This window comes from Sturnus vulgaris, chromosome 14 (genome assembly GCF_052056855.1).
Source record: "Sturnus vulgaris isolate bStuVul1 chromosome 14, bStuVul1.hap1, whole genome shotgun sequence".
Lineage (NCBI taxonomy): Eukaryota > Metazoa > Chordata > Aves > Passeriformes > Sturnidae > Sturnus > Sturnus vulgaris.
The window spans coordinates 802249-827090 of record NC_142256.1 but is presented as its reverse complement, the minus strand read 5'-3'; the positions used below and the strand labels follow the sequence as shown (position 1 = coordinate 827090).

Below are 24842 nucleotides of genomic sequence, written 5' to 3'. Positions count from 1 at the left end.
TAGTAATTTGCTCATACAAGACAACTCCCCAACCAGATGAGAAAATGGAGGATTCTGACCTGAGTTCCTCGCTTCCCTGTGGTAGTGATGGGAGTGTCCATAGCAGACAAATTGCTTTCATCTTGATAGAATGAAGCACCATGGGACACACTGAGGGAAGTGCTGGTATCATACAAATCTGGTGGCTAAAGTATAGGTGGAAACAGGAGACAGAACATTCTCAGGCACTGAATTGAGACTGGAACAGTATCTTGAGAGGCAAGACTGGGATTTCAGGACTAAAGCATCTTTTTGGCATGGTGTTCATATTATTACACACTGTTTAATCAAAATGAGCTGATTATTCTTAAAGAACAAATGGGGTAAATGCAATGGCTCACAACCTCAGCTTTGAAGTTAGCCAAATAGATTTTAAAATAGAAGTCAGTACTTCTGTACAGTGCTATTCTGCAGGGGCCAAAATCATAAATGGTCTCCAAAAGGATTCAATTAATTTATAGAGAATAGACCTCTCTGCAGCTCATGAATACAATGTTCCAGGTGCAACACAAGTTTAAGGTGCCTGAACAACCAATTCCCAGAAGCAGAGAGGGTTTGCTGTGAAAATGATCACTGCATGTTTGCATCCACCTACTTCTGTTCCCTGCCAGAGACAGGAGACTTGATTACATCAACCTTTGGTCTGACTCAGCATGGCCCTTTTCATTTACTTCCTACAATGGGAACGGTGATGCAGCCCCAAATGCTCCAATCAGAACTGGGAAAAGTCTAGCACATATGAAACAGCAAATCAGTCCTATGTAAATCACTGTCTCCACCCCTAAAGCTGACACAAGCAAGAAAAAGGAGATTTGGATAAAGTGCAGTTTGCATGCAGATTGACTGCTGAAGAGTTAATGAGGAACTACATATTAGGATTCTGATAAAATTCCCTTATAATACACAGTTCATAGATCATGACAATACTGGAAGTCTTAAGAACAACAGCAATAATTCTTAAATGAGGCAAAACAGGCTTCCTAAGAATTTAAACAGACGTGTAAAGCAGACCGCTCTCAGCTGTATTTACTTTTTATATCCTGGAGACCAACCTATGAAGACACATATGGGGAGATAAATGTTGGCTGTCACAACTGCATTTAAAATAAAGGGGACTAAAGCCAAGCAATCTCTACCAGACCTGCTGTCTGTGACAAGTTTGGGAGTGTGAGAAGTGAGTGTACCTCCAGCCAAGAAGCAAAGGGAAAGGGTGGCCTTCAAGTGACAAGATCAAGGGAGAAGCTCAGAGAGCTCTTTCGTCTTACCAAGGATAGCTCCCTGCTCAGGCCTCCTTTCCTCTCTTTGATCACCAGCTTGGAATAAAGTCAGACCAAGTAACATTGCTCTTGGGAAGAAAACCATCAGGTAAGAGAATGGCATTTTTGTCCCTCACTCTCTGATGCATTGGGATCACCAGTGATGCCATTTAATTCTTTAAATACATCAACAAATAGTTCCAAGAACTCATCTCCAAAGACTCTCTTGCAGCCCAATACTTCCTATTAGCAGGAAAGTCTTTTTCCATGATACTCAGTTTCAGTATTCCCAGTTTGTTGAATTTGATCATTTCTAGCAATCACATTCTACCTTCCTAAAATGCTACTACATTTTGGGTATTTTTGTGGGGAGAGATGGATGGGAGGGTGTTAAATCTTGCCCCAAACCCAACTGTGTCCTGCTATCCTGGCTCAGCCGTACAGTCTTTGTATACTTCTTGACTAAACATATTTTAAACTCATTTTTCTCTTAAAAATAATCTTCATAAGACCTTAAATTGTTCCTGAACTTCAAACAGTTCTTTTCTGCTCTGACTTTGCTAAAATTAAATGCAACTTTCCAGATGTAATTACATCAGACTTGCACAGAATCGAAAAATTATTGGTCTACAACTGGGATGAACAACTGCAAAGAAAGCTTTGATTAGTCTTCCTATACCACAACATTTGCATTTTATCATTCAATTATCAACACAGAGATCTTTCCCAGGGCCTTTGAACTTTTCCAAATAAACAAAAGGCATATCTCAGATACTAGGATGACATTCCCTGCTTTCCTAGGCAAATTCCACAGATAATTTTAGTTTTCATGAATTAACTTGTCATTCCTGGTGAAAGTTTGTCACTGATGTTTCTAAAAACAATCAAACCATCCAAAGTAAGAAGAATTATATTTTTAAAAGTCTAAGTAGTTTATAAGTCTTTGCCAAACTGTAAACACTGAAAAGAAGCCTGGCTCTGTAACACATAGAAAATACACACACAATTGTCTGCTATAAAATAATGATAAAGGTTAAAAAACATTATTTTCCAGTAGAACAAAGAGATGTAAAGAATCCCAGCAATGAGCACACAGTTGTACTCTGCTGACCATATTAGACAGTTTCTTTACCCACAGCAATGAGCCTTTCCAACAATAACATTCCCAAACAGTTCCCTGGATTCCTCTTAGCACTACATCCATGTTTTGTCCTAACGTTCTGCTTACCTGTCCACTGCTTGACTTCTGAAGGTTTCTAAATGTTACACTTGCACACTTCTTGACCTTCCAACAAACACTCAGCTGTACCTGACTGTACACATCTCACCTTTAGACCAGTTTTACTACTTGCTTCGGAAATGTCTCTCTTTGTCTTACATATCTCACTCTCTGAAGCAGCACAACTGCTTCTTATATTTATTCTTAAAAAGTAAGGATTAGCACACCATCCAACAAGAGACTCTACTAAAAGACAAGCTGCAGACAGATGGAGAACATGCAACAAAGAGGAAAATCGGGATCAAACACTCAGGAGATTGAAACTAAAAGAAAGTGAAAGCCTTGCTTGGTCCCTTACCTGTGGAGTGTAGGGACCAGGGGTCATAGGATCAAGACTTTCCAGATCTGCCTCCTCCAGTGCTGCCTCCTTAGCAGTAGAGATGTCTCTCTCGAGTTGAGTCAGGTGCTCATCATACTAAGAATAAAAAAGCTCGCTAAGGTTGCAGAACAGAAAATTCAAACTGTAAATATTCCAGTAAAGCTGTCCACATACCTCAGCTAAAGTCTGGTAACAGATGTTTACAATCTCCTGGGCTGTTTTTGTGTATTGGCTGTCTGACCCTATAGTAAGAAACAAATCTCTTTATACATTCTGATGTTTTTTCAATTCCAGATACTGAAACAGCACGACAGGTTTTGGTTACACAGGCCCCTAAATCTCAACTCCTTCTGATGTAAGGAGAAATACAAAGCAGGGTTCACATTTGGCTAAAATAGCACAACCAGTTTGTTCCAGCATTAAAAGTATGACAGAGGACACAGGAAGGTTGTACCCTGTCCGTCTCAAGGAAATTCCCAGAAACAAATCACTGGATTAGAGATGTGTACTGAGCAAGCAGAACATCCTCCCCAAAGGTAACTGCCCCATTCTGTACCAGATGGTAATAAAGCTTCATGTGACAGTGAAAGCAGCACTATTTAAGCACCTCTTTCCTCAGAAAAGGAAAACAATCATCAAACCCATGATTCACAGCCTCAGGCTTCAACACACTTTGGCAGTACAGGTGCCCAGATGAATTAATTTAAGTACAAAAGCCAGCTGAAGCCTTAGTTCCACCACCTACCATTGTACTTAATGCTGTTGGCAAGGATGAGGTTAACATCATCCAGGAATGTCTCTCTGTTCTGGTATTTGTGTTTGGAGATATTCTGGAAGAGAATTGTCACCCTGTAAGTGATCAAGACTAAACAACAAGTTTACACAAGTTTAACACAAGAGACTGCTCAGTTCTAGCTACACACCTTGCGGATGGTCTCCAGATCCATTGGATTAGCAATCACCTTGTAATAATCAGGAACAAACTTTTTGTTAACTGGATGGTGAAATGGCCAAGACTGAAAGAAGAAAAAAAGAAAACAGAAAAGTTTAGAAAGTATCTGTATAAAATTTTCTACAGTTTGAGCTACAAATGTCATAAAACAAGTCTCCAGAATTGATTAACATTCCAACTGTATTTAAGGTATTTATAAGAAGACCTCTTGAATCCAGTAATTTAAGTTCAGGAGGGAGACTGAGAAAAGATCTACCACCCGGATTTTTAACTAGGCCTGTTGATATCTATTCAACAGTAGGAACATATAATACAAAGAAATAATTTTACAGAAGACTTTTCTATTTAATATCACTGTTTTCTCCTCAACAACATCAGCACATTTTGCACATCACACAAACAGTCACTCAAGCTACGTACATCTGGAACTGCCATCATCTTTTGAGTCACAATGTTATCCAAAATGAAGGAAAAGGCCACTTGATCATCATCATCCAGGAGAGGATTAATTGCTTTTTCTAATCGAGCCAGTTTATCTTCCTTCTGCAAAAGAAGTAGGGAACATCAGTGGCTGACCCTAAACTAATAACTGAACTATCATGATACTCTGTCCCAGAGAGACTCCCATGCACCTTTTTATGAAAACACTTTTAACTAAGAGGGGGTAATAGCCAAGATATAAGCCTATAGATAAGATAAAGTAACTAGAATAAGAAACAAGCATATGTTGTTTTCAGAAAGGCTCCCATAGGAACTGTTTAAAATGGTAAAAATTCAAATACTTTCTAGGGTAGGAAGAAGAACTCCCTTAATTTTCTACTACTCTCCCTAAACTCCTGTGTTTTGCCTATGCGTATTCTCTATTCTCAAAGTCTTCAACCACCCCTGGCCATCCCTCCCCCTCCATTCTGAGCACAACTCATTCACAAAACTTGCCTCTTTCAGCTTTTCATCACACAGGTCGAGCATGGACTGGGATATCTGCGTCAGTGAGTGCTTTGGCCCTGCAAACACACACAGCAAGTGCAGCTTGATTAAAAAGGCCCATGTTGTAATATGATTTATGTGTACTCCTAAAGCATCACTGATTATATTTCTGGCACAGTTAGGAGTATGACCTCAAGTATTTTCTCAATACACACAATTATTCAAATTCAACATGCATTTTATAGGGGAAAAAGTTCTTTGTAGTAAGTAACATTTCTGGCACACATTCTGGTAAAGTTTGAAAACCCTTTGGAAAGCAGCTGTGCCTGTGGCGGGCTGGCCTCCAAGCCCTCCACCTTTGCCAAATATTCACAGTATAAATCATGAAATTTCTGTTTCCTCTACTAAGTCCAGTCAGTAAAGCAGAACTGCTAAGGAAGGCAATATGGACATTTAAGGAATATTCAAAAACCCACAGCTCTAAGTAATTTCAGGATTCCTCAGACATGGAAACAAGCATTTGTGACAGAACTATGAAATAAAAATGATCTTCTTTATTAGGATAAATCAGGGATTTAACTTTCAAAATAATAAAGGAAGCAGCAAAGAGACAAACCCAGTGCTGTCAGTGTCACCCTCAATGCTGCACAGCCTAGACAGGCTCAGTGCAGCTGGGAGGTTTTTCTGTCAAATTAGTATATTTTGGACAAAAACCTTTCTACCAGTAGCCAGATTAAAGCTCACCCCCAATGAATCAGGACTTTTCCCCAGCAGATACATGCTCTACCACAGAATCTATGCTTTTATTTTAAACTAGCTTTCTTTCATTTTTTAAAGAATGAGTTTCTTGACCTTCCCAAATGGGCAGAAAGTTTATTGCAACTAAGAATCAAAATATGCAAAATCATGACATCGAACTCTACTCAAAGCTGCATGCTCCAAGGCACTGGCTTCAATAGTTGTGAACTATTCCAATTTGCACTGAAAGATTCATTCAATAAAGTATAATATGTAATCTACTGAAAACAATGTTTTCCTTAGCTATGAAGGAGGTAGGCAGGACTTGAAACATGCAGAAGTTTTCAGTCATTGAGTCACCCCAAGACACAGATCCATAACTGAATTTCAATTACTACATCATTTAGTTATTGCTACATGCTGGAATTCACTTCTTTCTAATTCATTTATTAGTTCATTAACATTAATATAATCTTTCAGGTATATCTGGAAAAATATATGTTCACTATTACCATCTAGCAGTGAATTTGTTCTGCTTTTATGTTGCTTTTGTTGACTCTAAAAGTTCCACAGCTGTCCATGCACAACGTATTAGCAGAAACAAGATTTCTCTGTGTTTTTACCATTGTATGTGGCACTGTTCTTGACAATGAGCTCCAGGTGTTCCCTGAACTCCTCCCGGGATGGGTACTGCCTCTTACGGACGTTCTCACGCAGGGTCTGTAAATCCATGGGCCGGGTAATGATCTTATAATAATCTTTGACAACTTTTGGATTTACAGGCGTGTGAAAGGGGTATGTCTGAGGAGGAAAAGAAACAAATGTTTATTAGCACAGTACTGGCACAGCTAATCTCAGTTTAACCTCCACAGTTAAACTAACGTTATATAACACAGTTATACTAATGTATAAAACCTTTACATAAACAGTTCTTTAACTGCACCAGGGAAAACAGGATAAGCTCAACCCAACAGTAGCAAACACCTTGTTCTACACAATATTCTCTTACACCATTATAAGAAGGAAAATCTCACAGAGAATTCTCAGATGGTATTTCCGATTGCAGCACAAAAGTCAAGAAACTGAACTTTACAATTCTCATTTGAACTCAATTCTTCCATTTAATCTTTTGATTTTGCAAGTTTCTGGAAAAGTCTGATCAGAAAAGAGTGAAGTACACATCTTCTCCAGTGCCACATATATAAAAGCATTACACACTGCTGCATTTCATGCATCTTGTGCTAGTTTTGTTGAAAAAAAAATTAAATAAATCACATATGAGCTTTGAACATGTATCTACATAAAACTAGCCAAATTCTGGTGTCTACAACACATACCCTACTTCAACCATATTGCTTGAGATGCAGGATTTGTGTGTCATAGCTTAAACTTACATTGGGAAGATCCCTGATGTCATTGATGATGCCCTCCAAGATGGATGAGAGTGTCACCATGGGATCTGTTCGCCGCCGGTGGATGGATTTATGGGGACGCTGAAGAATAAGAGCAGAAAAATGAAGGCACTTCCAAGATGCAAAACATTTACTCACAGAAATACTAGATAATTTAGCTTATTAATTTTCTGGGCAGGCACGAGGAGGTTGCACAGGAGCAGTTAAGGACCTGGCCAGTTGGTAGAAACTGAAATGGAGGTGCTGCAATCAGCTCAGTAACACTTCACTCACATTGAGATAATCACAGTGCACCGTTGTCCCTACACGACGTTTCTTCTTTGGAGGAAGCTGCTGCTTAGGAAACTTCAGGACCAGGGATTTCCTACGAACCTCATCAGCACTAGGCACAAATAAAAAAGCACAATACTTCCTCCAGCTCTCATGTGAATCAAGACCATTTGTCCCCCAGTATTGGCTATGGTTCCATCTGCCCTAATACCAAATGCACAATTGAAATACTGTAATAACAGTTTATGTAAAGCCCTGTCACTTTATTCCTGTTAATATGCATATGAGTATTCTGCATTAATCTCTACATCGTTTATTCTTACTATCCCCACCCATTTCTCTGCTTTTTCCCTTACCTCTCAATCAGTTGTTTTCCCAGGACAATTTTTGTTCCTTCAACTTTGATGAGTTCTTCATTGTCATTGTGAATGACTGTTTTTTCCAGCTCTTCCTCCTGCTCCTCTGTCATTGCAACAGGATTAGAAGGTGGGGCATTTGTTTGGTAGTAAAGAGGACAGAACTTATTAGTTCTCATGTGCCCAATTGCACCACATGCTCCACATTTTAGCTGCAAAAATAGAAGGTGACACATCAGAATTCATATATGGGCTCCTAGTTTTGAGGCAAAGCATCATTAAAATCCCCCAGTGACATCTTTAGTTCATCACTACAACAAAAAACTTCTTCAGTAGCCAAAACCTATATGGATATGCTTACTTTTAAGTCTGGACGCTCCTTCATTTTCTTGGGCTTCTTTTCTGGAGGGCCCTTGAGTTTCTCTTTCTCTTGGTTCCGCTTCAGCCGCCGTAATTGTTCCTGGATCCTGCGCCGCTCCTTCCGCATCTCCTCACGGTGCTGCTCGTCAAATAGAGCAAACTTCCGTCTGGGTGGGGGAAAAAAAATTTAGAAGTTTTCCAGCCTAGCTCATGATTTGCCAGGTACACTTCTAGCAGGTCAATCACTGCACAAAGTTTGTGACTCCCTCCAAATGGACAGCCATTAAACCTCTATTCCTCTCCACAATTACAGTGCCAGGCTTCTATGCTCAATTCCACATTTCTTCATTCTGTCAATGGAATGGAATAAGCCTGTAGCAAAGTAAGAAGAGAGCAGGAGGAGATCAGGAAGGCCTTACATGAACTCCTCGTCCTTGGTGGTCCGTATGCGGCAGTAGGCATCGATGACCGCGGGTTTCCGCACCGTCTCACACCTCACATATTCCTTCCCGTCCTCATCCCTGAACGTGCGGTAGATCTTGAGGCGGCGGCCGGTGGCAGAGGAATTCAGGCTGGTCACAGAGGCAGTGTCATCATCCTTGTGAGAGTTTGCTGAGGCTGCTGAAGCTGTCACCACAAGAAAATTCTTTATTTGCTTCTCTTTTTTTCCAAACGGTAGAAATATCATTGTTTGAATACAGCAGACAGTTCTGGCTTAAAAACTTCCAAGACACACATTCAGGAAAACCTAATAGAAGTCTTTCCCTTGCTTGTTCATGTTCTCTTATCATGGCATGAAATCGAGCTGAAACAAAGATACCTAATTATCCACACAGATTATAAAGCCATAGGGAACAGCTACAGTCAACAAGGACCCACAGGTACAGCCTGCAATGCAATTGCAGTCTGGCCCTGCAGATGGATTAGTTACAGTGCTTTTCATCATAGCTATCTGGCAGAAACTGAGGGTCAAAAATTATCCAGTTGTCCAAGGAGTGTTCCAAGCCAGTGTGCCAAGTGACCAGAGCATGTTTCCAGCACCATTCATAATTCAAGTTGAGAGGTTTTGTAAAAAGTAACAGTAGATATCTTTTCATGAGGTAATAATCATCAAAAATCTTCCACATATCCCTTATAAATTATTCCAGTAACTATTTATTAGTGATTTATTCCCAATTTGAGAATAGATGGCAACAATAACATTGACTCAGATGCAGAGCTCAGATTTGCTCACACATATTCAACAAGTAACAGCAGTCATAGGCACCCTCATGAAGTTCATTCACAGGTCAAACGTTTCACCAGCCAGTCAGGGACATGTCAAGTTCTCTGTTGGAATGCACTTAAAATAAGCACATCTCCAGAAGAGCCAAATCTGGCAGCTTCCCAATTTACCTCCAAACATGCTGCCACAGCACACAGTGTAAACAGACACTGCTATCAGCCTGCAGACTGTGTCTGCTTCACACACAGAGCTGTGTGTATGCAGAAGATCCAACTACACAACCATAAGAAGGTTGCAGGAACTATGTGTGAAAACGTCTTGAAAAAAATACTGAAAAAAAGCTTCCCCTGACCCACCCCCAATCAAAATTAAAAAAAAAAAAAAAAAAAAGTAACTTTAGCAGGAAGCAGGGAAGCAGCAGTGACTATCTAAAGAAATACCAGAGTAAGTTTATAGATCAAAATAAACAAAAGATATGAGGCAAAGAATACACTTCACATGCACTTTCAGCCACTAAGTGCTCAAGAGAAGGAAGAACGCCCAAAGAGGGAAAAGCCCCAGATACGCATGTTTATATGTTCTTCCTGTAAGGAATCCACACTCTCTTGAGAGGCCAGATCAGCACACTTTGCAGCCTGACATAAAGCCCTGCCTCCCTTCCCAGGTATAATTCTGGCGGTTGCAGTTACTTACACAGCCCCTTTTTGTCTCTCCTGTCCTTTTTGCCCCTGTCTTTGTCATTGCCATTGTCTTCTCCCAGGAGCATCCTTTGCAATTCCTTCCGTTCCTGCTCTTCTCTTTCCCGAGAGAGCTGAGAACTAGTTTTCTTGTTCTGTAACATATTCTCAATATTCTTTCCCATCTCTTCAAAGTCACTGTCTTCAGCTGAACTGCTGTCTGTGTCTGTTGACAGGATCTCAGTCGATTCCAGAACCCTAAAATAGGAGGCATCCTGAAAGTGAGTGTTGCCCTCCCAAGTTAAAAAAAACCCAGTCTGTTACCTTCCCAGAAATACAAGATAAAAATGATGCAAAGGTTTGAGAATTAATAATACAAATCACTACTACAACAGGCATAATACATTCCCTTCTCAGCCCTCATTTTAACCCTCACATGTAAAACATCAACTGTTTCAAGACAATCTTCTCCAAATAGTTGGTCTCTTCCTCATTAACAATATAACAATTCCCTCATCACTCTCAAGTCTCAGTCCAGAACAAGAAAAAATGCATGAATTCTTCTGCCAGTTCTGAAGAATAGGACACAGAATTGGTACCTGCTACCCGAGAGAGAGATGGCAAATTGCTCATAACAGAACAAAACAAACATAACAGAAAGAAACAAAAAAATGAAAGGAAATAAGGTGGTGAACTACTGATGTGTGGAAATGCAGAATATCTAGTTGTGACTCTTCAACACAGCTACCCTTCCCAAAGGTCTGTGACAGCAAGACACTAAACCTGAGGGTTTCTATTAACAGCCAAGGCCTCTTTCTTAGTGCTGTATTTCATGGGCCCAACAAGTTGAATCAACATCTGCACCACCACATATCAGCAACCCCAGGCATGCACAGTGCTGGATTTTTGAGGTGGGGACAGGGTGGGGTTCAAGGCTGTGAACATCAGATAAGAACGTACTTATTTTGTAAGTCAAAGATGCGCTGACACTCTTCTTTGTATCTCTCCTGATGTTCTGCCACAGAGAACCGAGAGCCACGGGCAAATTTGCTCATGGGCCCTTCCCCTGAGCGAGCCTGCTCTGTGGACATCGTACGGACCACATCAATCACTTCCCACCGGGACAGCTTCTTTATCTGGAAAGAAGACAAGGAGTGGTTTTAGAGACACACAGCTGAGGTAGCTGGCTATGGATCTCAATTCCTCTCCACACGAGGTCAAAGTGGAAATTTATACATCCCTTCCACCATGAGCTGCTAAAGCCATTACCGAAGTCTGCAGCCTGCTCTGGGCTCACACTCACCTCCTCCTCAGGAACTCCAAATTTCCGCAGAAGCTGTTTGGCATTTTTGAGGGAAAGTCGGCGCAGATCCGCGTCTGTGCCAGTCACTGTCTTCTTCACTGGCTGAGGTTCTTTATCATCCTGTTCAGAGGAAGATTCAGCCTATTAATGTCAAAATAATCTTTTCTAGGCTCATCTGATATAGTCTCTCCCTTATGTCCCTTATTTAGTCCACTTCTACCATGTGACTTCCCAGCTCTTGCTCCTTAGGAACTATACCTTCTGCTGGGTTGGTTTGTTTGGAATCTTGACATAAGAAAATCCTTCCCCACAACCAGTGGGATCTGCGACTCCAGTTACTTCTAGGAGACACTTGCCCTTCATGGCAGCAATGAAGGCTCGTGTGGTGTTCCAGGGAGCCGTGCGCACCTGCCAGTGAGAAAATAAACAATCATAACCCTGTTATAGACCAAGCTTTTATTTTGGAATTCTTCCAGTCATACTGAGAACTTTTCAACTGACACAATGAGGGTGAATTCCTCTTCTTGATCTTCAGCTGTCCTGATAACAATGAATAATCAAAGTGCTAAGGAACTCACAAAAAAGCATTTAAGGAAAAAAAAAGCCTAGTCGTCAAAGGACCTGAAAGAACAATCACCAAAGACAGGTATGAGGTGCCAGCAGAAGTTCCCAGAAAAGTTGTGTGAACATTTGAACCACTGAAACTTACTTTAGATCTGTCCTTTAAATATAAAACCTCATTTTTCTCCTGCCATTCAAATTTATATTCTGGTGTACACACTCATATATCACTCTGATGATACCTCATCATCAATCTTCATTTGGAAATCTTCTTCATTCTCCTCTTCTGGAGCAAAGAAGGATTTCTCCCCATAACCTGCATCCTGCAGAGAAATATTAGGGAAAAAAATGAGAAGATGAAGTCTTAAAAAGGTTACTGGAGACAGAACTAGAAGTGTCTCTGTGGAGACTTGCCATGCTAAACAAGCAAACTTCCACAGGCAGTTGTCTGCAAGATTCACAGTGACCAACAGTAGCACAGACGTCAAACTGCCCAGTATTTTGACAAACTCCATAACTAAACAGTGCACTCAACTTCAAAAAATAATCAGTGTCTTCTACAGCCACCTGCTGGTTACTTTCTGCCGTAAAGCTCCATGTATAAATAGAAGCCCGTTCCTGTATATTCCCTTTAGTACTTCTGAGCACAGCTAATTCAATATTCAGATAATAGGTGGTAAGAATACAGTGTTTCTCTCTGTAAAATTTAACTCCCTTTTATGCAGCAGCAAACTTAGCAAGTGACACAACAGTTAGGGACCTAATTTGCCTACTTTAAAGCAGAATTAGCTTTAGGCAGAAGGTGTTACCCATCCCAGGGCGTCAGTATTTTGCCTTGGAGCCAACCAGGATTTACCTTGAGCCTCTGCTCGGCTGCAATCATGCTGTAATAGGCACAGCACTGCTCTGGAGACACCATGGCTCTGATCTCCTCCTCTGTTGGCAACCTGAAATCCGGCTTTAAAACCCACCAGTTTGAGTCCATCCCTGAAAAATGCAGAGGTCAAACATTGAGTAGTTTCCCACGTGTGCTGGATGCCATCACAGTCACAGCTTTCATTTGCATGTATTTGCTTGCAAAACACAACACAGTCACACACAGAGGGAAGGGAATGTATTTGTGTTGTGTCTTTAATGAGCAAATCACTACCCAAAGGGTTATTAAAAATGTCTACACTGTAGCCACTTTTCACCATCAAGCACACTTGTGCCAAAAGAAAGTACAGATTCTTAAAAATTGGAACAAAAAAAAAACCCTGCCAGATTACATTTCAGCTCTACAAGTTTCAAGAATGGTTTATCAGGAGATGTCGCCTCCTTCTGCTCTATTTGGAGCTCCAAGAGCAGCAAAGGATGGCTGACCAGCAAACAAGAGCCTTTCCATACCTGTGCGTTTGAAATCAGCGCAGAGCTTCAGCCGCTTGCGGATGCTGCTCTCGGAGTGGGAGGGAAAAGCCTTCTTGATGTCCTCCATGCGGATCCTCCGCGGACGGTCCCTGCTCTTCCAGAACAGCCGATAGATAAAAACCTACAAAACAAGATCCATTTGTCCAAAGAAACAATAAACCAACCTGCACACACAGTACAGACAGTATTTCTGGTGACTGCTTCAGACTTCCTACTTGAAAACCATTGTTTCTCAACAATTTACTCAGTGAAGTTTTCTAAGCCACGTGTCTGCTTCAGGTCCAGCTATTTTTGAGAATGAAGTGTAGAAAAATATTTGTCTTGAAAGTTTGTTTTATCACATTAGAAATGTTCATGCTTTGGCACAGAAATTCTGTGAACAGCAGGGATTTTCCTGCTCTGCAAATACCTCTGGAGTAATAATTTTGAGTTAAATTAACAGTAAATCACTAGAAATTTTCTCCAAAATCTGAACTCGGGGATAATTACTGAATGTTCATGGACTGTCCCAAAGCTTAACCATCACAAGATCTAGAAAATTAAGGAAGACCTATGGAGCAATTCTAATCCTGTGCTATTTGATAGCTTAAGATAAGATAAGATAAGATAAGATTCCTTAACTGTCTCCTAGTAAAACCCATCTAAGTGTCGTTTTACACAGCACATACTACTTCAAAACTCACTCCATCTTCTTCAGTTTTGTACACTTGTATATAATCTTGTAACCTTTAATTCTAATAAATAATAAATATAAGTAATAAAAAGCCTTTATCATTTACTTATCAGATAGGATGCCATTAAAACAGAAGAGACAGGTTATAAATCTTTGGTTAAATGAGAACCAAAATTATCTGTCTGGTTAACATCCAACTTTTGCAGTGCTCTCACCTCATAAGAAAACAAACAAAAAGAAGGAGTCACAGCAGGACAATGAGATTCTCAAATCAAGACTGTTCACCTGAGGCCCACATCTATGCCACAGGCTTGCTCCAAAGACCCCCAGATCTCCAAATAATCTCTTATCACATACCTGCAGGAAGTCTCTGATATGTGTGTTAGCTCGCTTAGAGTTGGGACCAGGTACTTCATAGAGTGGGCACTCCTGCCCAACGACAAAAATATCCACTAATTCTCGAATGTAGTAGCCTTGTCGTGTCCGAATGATCAGGAAATCTGTTTCAGGCATCTTGTGTAAATAGATGGGGGCCCGGAAAAGATTGTTTTCAAATGCCTGTTAAGAAGAACAAATCAAAGTTCAAAAGTCAAGTTTTGATCAAATCTTCTGTGATACAATCTACAAAAAAGATCTTAAAAATAAACCCAACACCCCAAGGCTCATTGCAATGGTATACTATCACTTATATCACAGCATATGTAGATGTGCAGGGAATAGTCAAGGATGAAAGAACAAAAGCTTAAGAAACACCAGAAAAAATGAAGAGATTGAAAGGGCTCTATAGACATTTGGAAGTACTTTAGGACCATTAAGGAGGTACTTCCAGAAAAAGACAGAAAGAACACATCTGCAAAAGAGCACAATAACCACAGAAACCAGCCCAACACAAAATTAGCATTGTTAGTTCTGTGATGAACCTTTACATTACCTTTTTCCTGTGGTATAGATTGGAAGAATTATTGCTGCAGCGAGAGCAACTAGCATTAACTGAAATCCATTTATATTTACATTTATGGATTATTAGCCAGGTGGTCCTTGTAACATTCTTAATTCCTCTCTCCATCTCAAATGCATGTATTTTAACAATAGAGAGAGGCTCATAAAAGCAGAAGTCTGTACACCTGACTAGTAACTGGCATCCAAAAACCGAAAGTGCAATTCTCAAAAGGTACATATAAAATACTGGACTGTGAGAAATACGTATTTTCTAGCCCCTCCAACACCTATTTACTGAGCTCCCCAGCACTCAGCAGCTTTGGTTTTCCCCTCAGTCCTCTCTAACATTATTTCTAATGCTATTACTGAGCAATACAGCAAAGATTCACTTCCTGCAACTCTTGTAACTCCTACAACAATTTTAAAAAGAATACAATAGAGATTTAAAAAAAAAAAAGCAAGCTAGGAACTGAATTACTATCACTATTTAATTACTAATAGTAATTACTATTACTAGTAAGCAAAGAGACAAACTGGAACTGAAAAGGAAGCTGGGGTTTTTTTTGGAAGCTGAGCATTATTTGTGATTGAATAAATAGGGCTTGTAAAAAGTACTCTGCCTATTATGCCACATCCAACTTATCTGTCTTTCAAATGCAAAAACCTCATTTCTCACCTGCAGTAACTGGCCTGGATGCAGAGATCCCAGGAAGGGAGAAGTGTGACAATAAACAGTCTCTCCATATTTACAGTCTGGAGCTCCTGGATCTTTGCCAGGTTTCTGGAAGGTGCAGCAGAAGTGCTGTTAGTTCTCAGTGAGAGGCAGAGGGAAATCACTGTCCAACAGCAGAATCTGCATACTCACCCTTTTGTAGTAATTTTTAATCTTTGTTGCCATGCCAACCTGCATCATCAGAGGGGCGTTTTCCTCACTGTACTCAGCAAGGATGAGATCTCCATCTTTGCCAGTGAGGTCCTGTGGTGTGCGCATGAAGAACATCTCCCCCCCGCCAGAGGCCTGGCGCTCCTGCTCCCTCATCTGCGCCAGGGACAAGGGACAGTGTCAGGAGAACAGCTCATCACACAACCCAGGAGCCACGGCACACCCAGGAATAACTGACCTTGGCTTTCTTCTTGATGTGCTTCAGCAGAGGCTGCACAGCATGGGGCCCAGGCTGGGACAAGGCACCAAAGGAATATTTCTTCAGGGGAGGCCGATGGAATTGTCGGAGCTTCATGGGACCCATGTGGGTGGGAAAGAACGGCTGGCGGAGCTCCACTGCTGGGATAGAGTGCTGATACAGAACAACATCTGTGTTAAGAGGGACATGCACCATCTCTAAAGGAAGACCATCCTCCTATCCTGTGAAACCTTAAATAAGAGAGCCCAGGGATATTTTTAGGTCTCCTAGGAGTAAGTGCATTGAAATTCACTTGTCATCATAAATGTTCCCTTGTGACAGGAAAGTGCTTACTTCCATACAAAGATGTTTCCTTTGTGTACAGAGATTATTTCAATTTTACGATTTCAAATGGTACCCAATGATGGGATCTTTTTACTAACTAGGAATTACATGTAAAGCCATTATCCCTATCAGTGGGAGAGAAATTTATTGGAATTACATAGTATTCCCGTTACAGAAGATGCTGGAGTCAGATGAGGTTTTAGAAGTCACTGAATTCTACAAAGAAGGAAGAAAAAAACATCACCTCCTCACCTAGGGCTAGTGAGCAGTAATTCAAATTCATCAGTAACTAAATTAATTTTATAATATTCAGACTCAGACACACAGCAGCAGCAGAAGTACAAACTGCACCTCTTTCTCCCCTCCCACTATTGATTTACAAAGAATACTACATAATAAGACACCAAACAAAGCATGGTGAGGACACAGCAAGATCAAGCAACTAAACCTCAATTTGATGGGGCAATCAACAAAAAGTTCAAACTCCTAATTTTAATTGAACATTAAAAATATCTCTCATGAACAATTAACTGACCTGCTTTAATTTAAATTTTGTTTTTCTACAAATCCTAAGTCCTACTCTCAGCTAGAAACCTCCTACTTAAGCTCTCACACTGTGAAGATTATTGTGACTACCTGGATGATGTTGCCTCCAAAGGTTCCTCGAAGTCCCTGCTGTTTGGGGTAGTAAAACTCATCATTGGAGAGGTTCCATGGATCCTTCACCTCTGGCTGAGACATGTTCTAATTCAATTTTAAAGACAGAAAGCAAGGTGTTAAAAAAAAAAACAAAAACACAAAAAACTCACTCCTTCCTCATCATTCCTAACCCTGGAGAGGATGCTAAAGCTTATGCTGACCTGCTGTGGTTCTTCCTTGATGACACCTGTTTTTCCCAACAGGATCCTACTCTTCTTCAGAGAAGATTCCTTCTTGTTCTCCTTGGATGGAGAGTTCAAAGTCATCTCTTCCTTTTCATCAGGAATTTCTAAAAGCACAAGTTTACATCCCTACCTTCCCTCTTCAAACCAACATGTATGCATGCATACAAGTCAAATCAAGACAGTCACTCCTAAAACTCATCAAGAGTCAAATTAATCCCGTTAAATTTAAGTTCCAAGGCATTAATTTTTGCTTTCCTGTCAGTGCATTTAACTTGGAAGGTAAATGTGCACACCACGCCAATAAAGGTTATTAGCACTGTCACCTCCTGCTTAGGCCTTTGACTTGCAAATTAACGTCAATAGCCAGAACAAAGGAAGGCTTAAGTATTGCCCCAGTCCATTTATTTCCATTACAGTGTGATTATAAACTCTTGCTTTCATTTCCCTTTGAGTGATCTTTTTCCACTCAAGTCAAATTTCTGGGTACCATAAACGTACCTAGAATTATGTTTTCATCGTTTGGATCAAGTGTTAAGACAGGAGGATCCAAGTAGGTTTCCATTGCCTGATCATCCCAGATGATATTGTCTTCCCAACGGCCATACACTAACTCTTCATTATCAATTGGGAAAATGGAGTACCAGGGCTTGTCTTCATCCAGGGAAACTGCAACAACGATAAAGCAGAACCCTTGAGAATTTTATACACAGCCTCGGCAGAACACTATTTCAGATCTCATCCCTACAGCTTACTCCCTCTACCTTCCCCATCTTTCAGGTTTCCTGAGGCAGGATCTCTAAAAAGCAAAAGAAAATTGATGTTGAAAGAAAAGAGGAAGTAAAGCCCCAAGTTTGAGCTTTACCAATGGTCAAAGATTTTGCTCTATTGAAACACAGCCTCCAAAAAGCAAGCAAGTAGCCCTTCTACCATAGAAATGTGTGTCACATCCTACTCATGGGTCATTACCTTGCTGTTCAGGGGCCTTTTCCTTGCACTTTGCTATGCCCAGAACTCCTGCAACGTTGGGTTTCTGTGCTAGAGGAATTGGTGAATTGAGCAAAGAGCCACTGCGGTTCAAACCTAGAGAAAAGGAAAACAAAAACAAAACAAGGTCAGCTTGAGTGGGAGAGTCAGGGGGCACTGCAGTGCCTTAAACCAGAGCTGGGGGGTTGCATGCAGAGCGAATTTCCACCTGATGGACCTACTGCTCATATCCCAAAGAGTGACATGTGTCATTAGAACTGGGAAAGCTTAAAAAAACACACTTCACACAGAGCTGACTGATGCAGCCTCTTCAAAGAATCTCCAATTCACCCACCCAACACCTCAGTGTCCTGTACTCACAGCTGAACACTAAAGGATTGACACTGGTACTCAATAAAGATCTGACATTCTCATTAGTCTTTCCTTATAGAAGCAAGATAAAACAAACAGAAGACAAACATTCATTCTGCGTGAACAATTTCAATTTAAAATGTATCTATGTCCAAAAGAAGTCTGAGGCTTGTAAGAATTGTTACTTCCTGTCTAGAAAAAACAGAAAACCATTTTTAGTTGAGGAGAAACTTCTGCAGACTTTTACATCATTCTTCCAATTAAAAACAAAAGTAAACAAAATTCCACTAGCCTATAAAAAGAGGAAATCCTAAGGGTAGCTTTGCTTGATATTAATGTAGATGGATCCAGCATCTGGTATTCCATAGGGAAAAAAGAAAGACAGAACTGGGATCAGGGTTTTTCTAACAGAAGTGACCTACTCTGTTTTTCGAAAGAAACCAAAACAGAAATTCTCAGTGGAGCTGTGATTTTGCCAAAAAACTATTCCCTGACAGGGGGAGTTATGTTCTACATTTGAGACATGCTATTGTACATGTTCAATTTTAGTAAGTGCTGCAGTTGAGCATGTAATTCACAGAATGACTGGGTTGGAAGAGACCTTCAACATCAAGTCTAACCCATGCCCTAATACCTCAACTAGAACATGGCACCGAGTTCCACATCCAGTCTTTTTTTAAACACATCCAGGGATGGTGACTTCACCACCTCCCCAGGCAGACCATTCTAGTACTTTATCACTCTTTGTGTGAAAAACCTTTTCCTAATATCCAGCCTGATTTTCCCTCGGTGCAGCTTGAGATTGTGTCCTCTATCAAGCTCAATGAGTCAGCTCAACTACAGCAAGTAAAGTTGGTGCCAGACCCCTGATCACCTTGTTGGGCATTGTAGGCAGTGGCATTTCTGGTCATGCTGGATGGCAGCCAGCCCGCCAAGCTTGCACGCTGTGTCTTAGTCCCTTTGTGCTTGACATCCTCCCCATTCCAGATAACATCATCCTCCCACTGGAGCTGTGTCACCATGAGGAAATGCTCATCAGCTAATAGATCATCTTTCTCCTTTGTCGACTCTACATCCTAGAAGGAAATAGTAATTGTTGGAAGACCTGACTTGAAAGACTCCTTTCAAACTAACAGAGGAAAATTCAAAGTCTCGTTTTGCGTGGTGCACAACCCACCAGCCCATCCCCAGATCCTCATTGTGAAGCAATCCCCACATCCATCTCCACGCTTTGCCCCATGGTTCCCCTCTCACCCCCTCATCTGAGTGTCCTTTAGCCTCCTGCTCGTTCTTCTCCTTCAGCTTGAAGCCATAATCAAAGCCGCTGCCGTCCTCGGGGATGCCCAGCATGTCGTACCAGAGCTGGGCAGGGCCGTAGCGCCACTCGGCCACCTTGGGCTTTGTGTCTGTCACCTTGTCTATGTCACCAGTCGACTGGGAGAATTTCGACTCCACAGGTGCCATCATGGTAATCTGAAGCACAGTAACAGAGCGAATGGTTACCCTGGTGGTTTAGCTAAGTGTCAGTAAGAAGTCTCTTCCTTCAGAGTTTCCCAGTTATTCTCATAGAAGGAAAGTGTTTCTAAGAAGTTCTTTTCCATACTTACTAGCTGCCTCAAGAATGTTCTGCAATTAGACTTCCAAGAACACAGAGATTTCTTCTGGATACAAAGAGGGTAAGCTCTCCTATTGATCCTGTACTACGGATGCAGCCTTCTCAGTAAGAAGCAATCACCTGAAGTCACTGACTAGTATTTGGAGAAGAGCTACTGCCCAGATGGAATACAAGCCAACTCTGTTCTCCACTTTTCACAGCTCCTTCTTCTAAAAGTCGCTGTCCAATCCACTACTACCCCCAGCACTAGCTGGTGACCCTCTCTAAGTCTCAGATATCCCACCTCATCATCTGAAAGGCACTGCTCAGGAGGGGGAGGAGCAGCAAACTCATACTCCCAAGGAGATTTTCCTTCCACTCCACTCTCAACCACAACTTCACCCTCCTGTATCTGCACTTCCTGTGCCAACTCCCGATGCTTCTTCTTGCGTTTCCTCCGGGCGCTTCGCCAGACCGACGGAACGTTCTTCCCAGGGCCAAAGAGACGCAGGAAACGCAGCACCTGGAACAGGAAAAAACAGGAGGATCAGATTAAAAAAGACACTGTGGAATGCTTGCCCTCACCTGAAGAACAGTAATGCAAGAGAGCACTTTGAAATTCAGAAGCTTGGCCTGTGGCACAATCCCAGTTCCCCATGCAATCAACAATCTCTTGGTTATACTTGAAAAAAAGTTTCTGTTGATGGATCCTTCCTTTTCAAAAGGACATATTCTTAATTTCAGACACAAAGAAAGTCAGAAGGAAGAAAGACTGCAGACTTCCTTTACATATTGGACATGTGGTTAGACAACACCTGGAAATAACTGATTTTCATTCTGAACGATCCACAATCTTCAGAAAGACAGATGGAGGTTGAAGAAGAGTTAATAAAATTATCAGCAAGAAACAAGCTAAAAGAGAATTATATAGAGATTTCTTAAACAAACAGATAAAGAATATAGTCCAGAAATAATATATTTATTTTTATTTCCATTATAATGTAGTTCCCCACACTGCATGCCTCCAAAACCTGCACTAATGGTAATAACACATTTTCTCCCTGTTCCTTCTATAGGTATGATTGCTGGTTTTTAAGCCCTTAAATTTATTTTCTTCCAAGAACTCTTTTAACGAGGTAAATCATTATTTCTAAATTAACTGACATATTTAGGAAACGGGAATTAAAACCAAAGATATGCAGATACACCCTATTAATATTCTCTGTTAATCTGTTACACTGATCCCCAAAGGAAATATTTTTATCACCACTCTGTCTACCTCTGCCTATATCCATGTAAACCTTCTTTCCAAAGCTCCCACAAAATATTTATGAACTCTTTATCCAGTTTCAATGACCTGTCATGAAGAGTAAAGGTCTCAGATATAGCTAAGCTGCTAACAGGTTAAATGGACACAAAAGTCCATTTAGCACATGCTATTTTAGGAGGTTTCATCCAAAAAATACAATGCTATATTAACATGCACAACAACTCATCCTCATAGCAAAATCTACAGGGCTTCAGGCTTTGCCAGCTCTATTGCTCATAAATTAATTATGAAAAGTGCTTAGCATTAATTGATTGCACTGATTTCTGCACCCACTGGGCACACCCAACACCGAGCCAGTTTCTGACATCACGCACTGAGCATCAAAGAAATGAACACACCAACTGATACATAGTGTCAGCTAAATCATTAAAACATGGCATTTAATTATGCAAATTATTCAGCTCCTTACACGAATTCTCTGAGGCACACATAAAACCAAGCTATTTTTGTCCATAACTGTTTGGCAACTATAAGCCTATCTTCACTGTCCTTCTCCTCCTACCTTTCCTCTCTTCTCAACAGCTTTAAAACTTCCAAAATAATTACTGAAATACATAAACTGCATTTTCTATTTGGGAGCATTTAGGAAAGAACTGCAATGAATTCTCTCTGTGCAAAACCCAACCATTCTTTGAACCAACTTGCTTTGAGGTGATTTATAATTTATGTTCAGGGCACTTTCAAGAGAGAAGTAAAGGTAGAGAACACAAATTGTTACAGGAAAAGCACACCAAGTTCAGGACAGCATAAAAGGAGGAGCAAATATTTACCAGAAAAGCCAGAAAGCAGACAGATTAGCACTGGTTTTTAATCATCTGGCAGAAGTATCAAATCAACAGGCCTTTGCTATAGTCAGCAAAACATTCGCACCCTGATTTAAAGGACACTTCTTAAGAGATTCCTGCAAATGGCAGGAAAATTATTAGCTAAAAAGCAGTCTGAAACTGCAGCACACAGAAACTAAAGAGAGTATCGAGTCAGCAAGAACATCTATGTGACTACTGAGTACATACCCTTAAACACTGTACAATGCATATTTAGAGAGCTTACATGACACACATCTCTCTGCACAACTCTTACAATACCTTGCCTGGTCGAAATTCTGGGAAGAGCTCTGTAACACTTGGCAACTGTTTGGTAGCATCTCGCTGCATGATTCCTGCAAGAGGAAGTGTGAGTTTGCCTTCCTTGGATTCTGCCTGCCTGGCTTCTTGAGGTCCCATCTCTGACTCAGAATCAGAGCTGCTGCTGAAATCCACCTTGTCGGAGGCAGCAGAGGAAGGAGCAATGATGGAGGGCAAAATGATACCGTCTCCATCTTCAGATACTACAATAGAACAAGCACCTCATAAACAAACAGGTCTCCTCCCACTCCCCTAGCATAACCCGTTAGTGCCACTTTTACTGTTTATACCAAGTTATGCAAGAATTAAGCCTGTGCAGGTGCTCTAAGTACCATTCTGGTTTAACCTTTCATTTTATCCTAAGCGTTCCAGGTGAATTCCCCAGCCACAACTGAGAAGATGAGATAAAAAAGCAGTTTCATTGTCAATACAGGTATTTCAACTGGAAATATAAAACTTCACCCTAGATTTCAGGCAACCCTGCGCCATCACAAACACTCACCTTCAGATGCAGCCTGCAGACCGAGCTTTGGTGACACGTGGTGCCGCAGAACTGCTGCACAGCGGTGTTTGCTTCCTTCAGACATTCACATTGCCAGAGAGAAGAAGAAAGTCCTCACTCACCAGTGGCAGCTGCATCCTTTTCATCTTCTTTTTTCCCAGGTACTGGAGGTGGTGGTGGTGGCGGCATTAGCTTGGAATCAATGTCTTCACAGTCAGCATCGTAATCATCCTCATCTTCATCTAACCAGGAAGGAGACAAGACCACATGTTAACCAGATAATAAAACAAAACCAGGCACACTTTCCATTTATTCTGTCTCAAACCTGATGGCATAGACACCATTCTCATCTTGTAACTAGATTAAAACTCTTACCAATTCAGCGTCCTGCACAAACTCACTTGCAAGATATAAATTTTAAAAACAGTGGGAAGGAAGGACAAAGAGAAACTGACAGAAAGATGACTGAAGCACTTAAAATCTATTTGTGTGTATATATCCTGCTATGATCTCCTTTTATTCACAATCTGCCTATGTGTTTATATACTCTGCTATCACATCCCTTTATTCACACTTTGTAGAACAAGTAAAAAAAATTTGGGTTAAGAAGTCCAAATCACCTTTGTATCTCACTAACCACAGAAAGTCACCAGAAAGGTTAAGTGTAAGACACCTTTAAAGAATATGCCAAGATCTCTCATTTACACCAGCAGTTGAAACGGAAAAGCTGCTTATTTTTGAAAGCATATTCTAGGCCAGACAGATACCTGGGATGAACAAATGAACCAGGGTACCTTCTGCAGAAAGTCTTAAAAAAAAAAAAAAAAATTCAAGAGCAAAACAGGACCGAGATACTAAGATTGAAGTGACTCCAATGAGAAACTGATTCCTTAAAAGAGGAAGACAAAAAGCAGTGGCTTCATCCAGTGAAGACAGTTTCACAAAAGCTGATACTGGGCTCTTGATGCAAGGAGTGAAAAAGCACAGTGCCTGAGAACACCTCCTACAGGCAGAGCTGCAATGCTGATCCCTTTACCTGGCCTTCGAGCTGGCTGCAGACTGCCCATCGCCTGCTTGTACCGACGGCTCTCATCTTCTGCCACTTCAGTGATGTCTGAATAATCAACAGCATCCTCTGTGCTCTTAACCCAGCCTAGGAAGAAAGCAAAACTTGATCCTAATTTATATTAGTTATACCAGACTTCACTAAGTACTTATGAAAACTTTGCTATGCTTCCTTTATTTAAAACAGCAAAACCATCTGATTAACATCTCCCACAAGAGTACTTTTCCCCTCATTCTAATCAAAAGCTCTCATGGCTCTGAATTTCTCCTAAAAGACTGGCAAGCAACCAACTTGAGCACAAGGAACACCTCTCTCTTACTCACTGAAACTGTTCAACAAGTTCAGAAAGAGATATTATACTACTGTGTGCTAAGTAGGCTTCTTTAGCATAAACACAGACTAAACTTACTTATGAAGGAGGAGAGACAAGTAGAAGAAAAAATACTTATAAAAAATTGAAGGGAACAAGTGCAAAATTGATCAGGAGCTTCCGTGGGATTCTGTTTGTCAAGGTGGAGAAGGGAAGGCCTTTGACAGAAGGCTTCCGACCAGAGAACACCACGGTATCGCCTGCACACCCTGCCGATCTGCGGGCACTTTGCTCTCTCCGGCAAGAGCTGTGTCCCTGCAGCCCCTCGGCTACCCGAGCCCAGCCATCCCAGCGCCAAACCTTCCTCGTCCAGGTGCGCTCCCTCGCTCTCGGCGCTCTCCTCCTCGCTGGCGGTGATCTCAGTGATGAGGTTGCCCAGTCCCAGCACGCCCAGCCCGGCCAGATGCTTCTTGGATTCCTGGGGAGACCAGAGCTGGGAGGCTCCGAGCGCCAGGCCGGGCCGAGCCCCTCGGGCGCC

The 24842-nt window shown here is 41.2% G+C and overlaps 1 protein-coding gene across 6 annotated transcripts in view; it reads right to left on the bottom strand.

The window, feature by feature from the left end:
• Positions 1-24842, bottom strand: part of TAF1 (TATA-box binding protein associated factor 1) — a 29454-nt gene that overhangs the window by 4238 nt on the left and 374 nt on the right. For 2 of the 6 annotated variants that reach the window (XM_014877095.2, XM_088173302.1), the window contains exons 2-36: positions 24665-24782; positions 23965-24081; positions 23051-23170; positions 22388-22629; positions 20277-20495; positions 19633-19851; positions 19253-19454; positions 18010-18123; positions 17542-17709; positions 17020-17147; positions 16796-16903; positions 15815-15988; positions 15559-15732; positions 15370-15474; positions 14112-14312; positions 13061-13202; positions 12531-12661; positions 11917-11997; positions 11372-11521; positions 11114-11233; positions 10771-10946; positions 9827-10068; positions 8328-8535; positions 7910-8075; positions 7549-7760; positions 7196-7304; positions 6905-7003; positions 6134-6311; positions 4782-4849; positions 4266-4388; positions 3817-3909; positions 3639-3723; positions 3068-3135; positions 2873-2989; positions 60-185 (exon numbers count right to left, since the gene is read on the bottom strand). In XM_014877095.2, the coding sequence (XP_014732581.1) occupies positions 60-185; positions 2873-2989; positions 3068-3135; positions 3639-3723; positions 3817-3909; positions 4266-4388; positions 4782-4849; positions 6134-6311; positions 6905-7003; positions 7196-7304; positions 7549-7760; positions 7910-8075; positions 8328-8535; positions 9827-10068; positions 10771-10946; positions 11114-11233; positions 11372-11521; positions 11917-11997; positions 12531-12661; positions 13061-13202; positions 14112-14312; positions 15370-15474; positions 15559-15732; positions 15815-15988; positions 16796-16903; positions 17020-17147; positions 17542-17709; positions 18010-18123; positions 19253-19454; positions 19633-19851; positions 20277-20495; positions 22388-22629; positions 23051-23170; positions 23965-24081; positions 24665-24782 (5103 nt within the window). The other 4 variants (XM_014877097.2, XM_014877096.2, XM_088173301.1 and 1 more) reach the window with 4 other exon arrangements.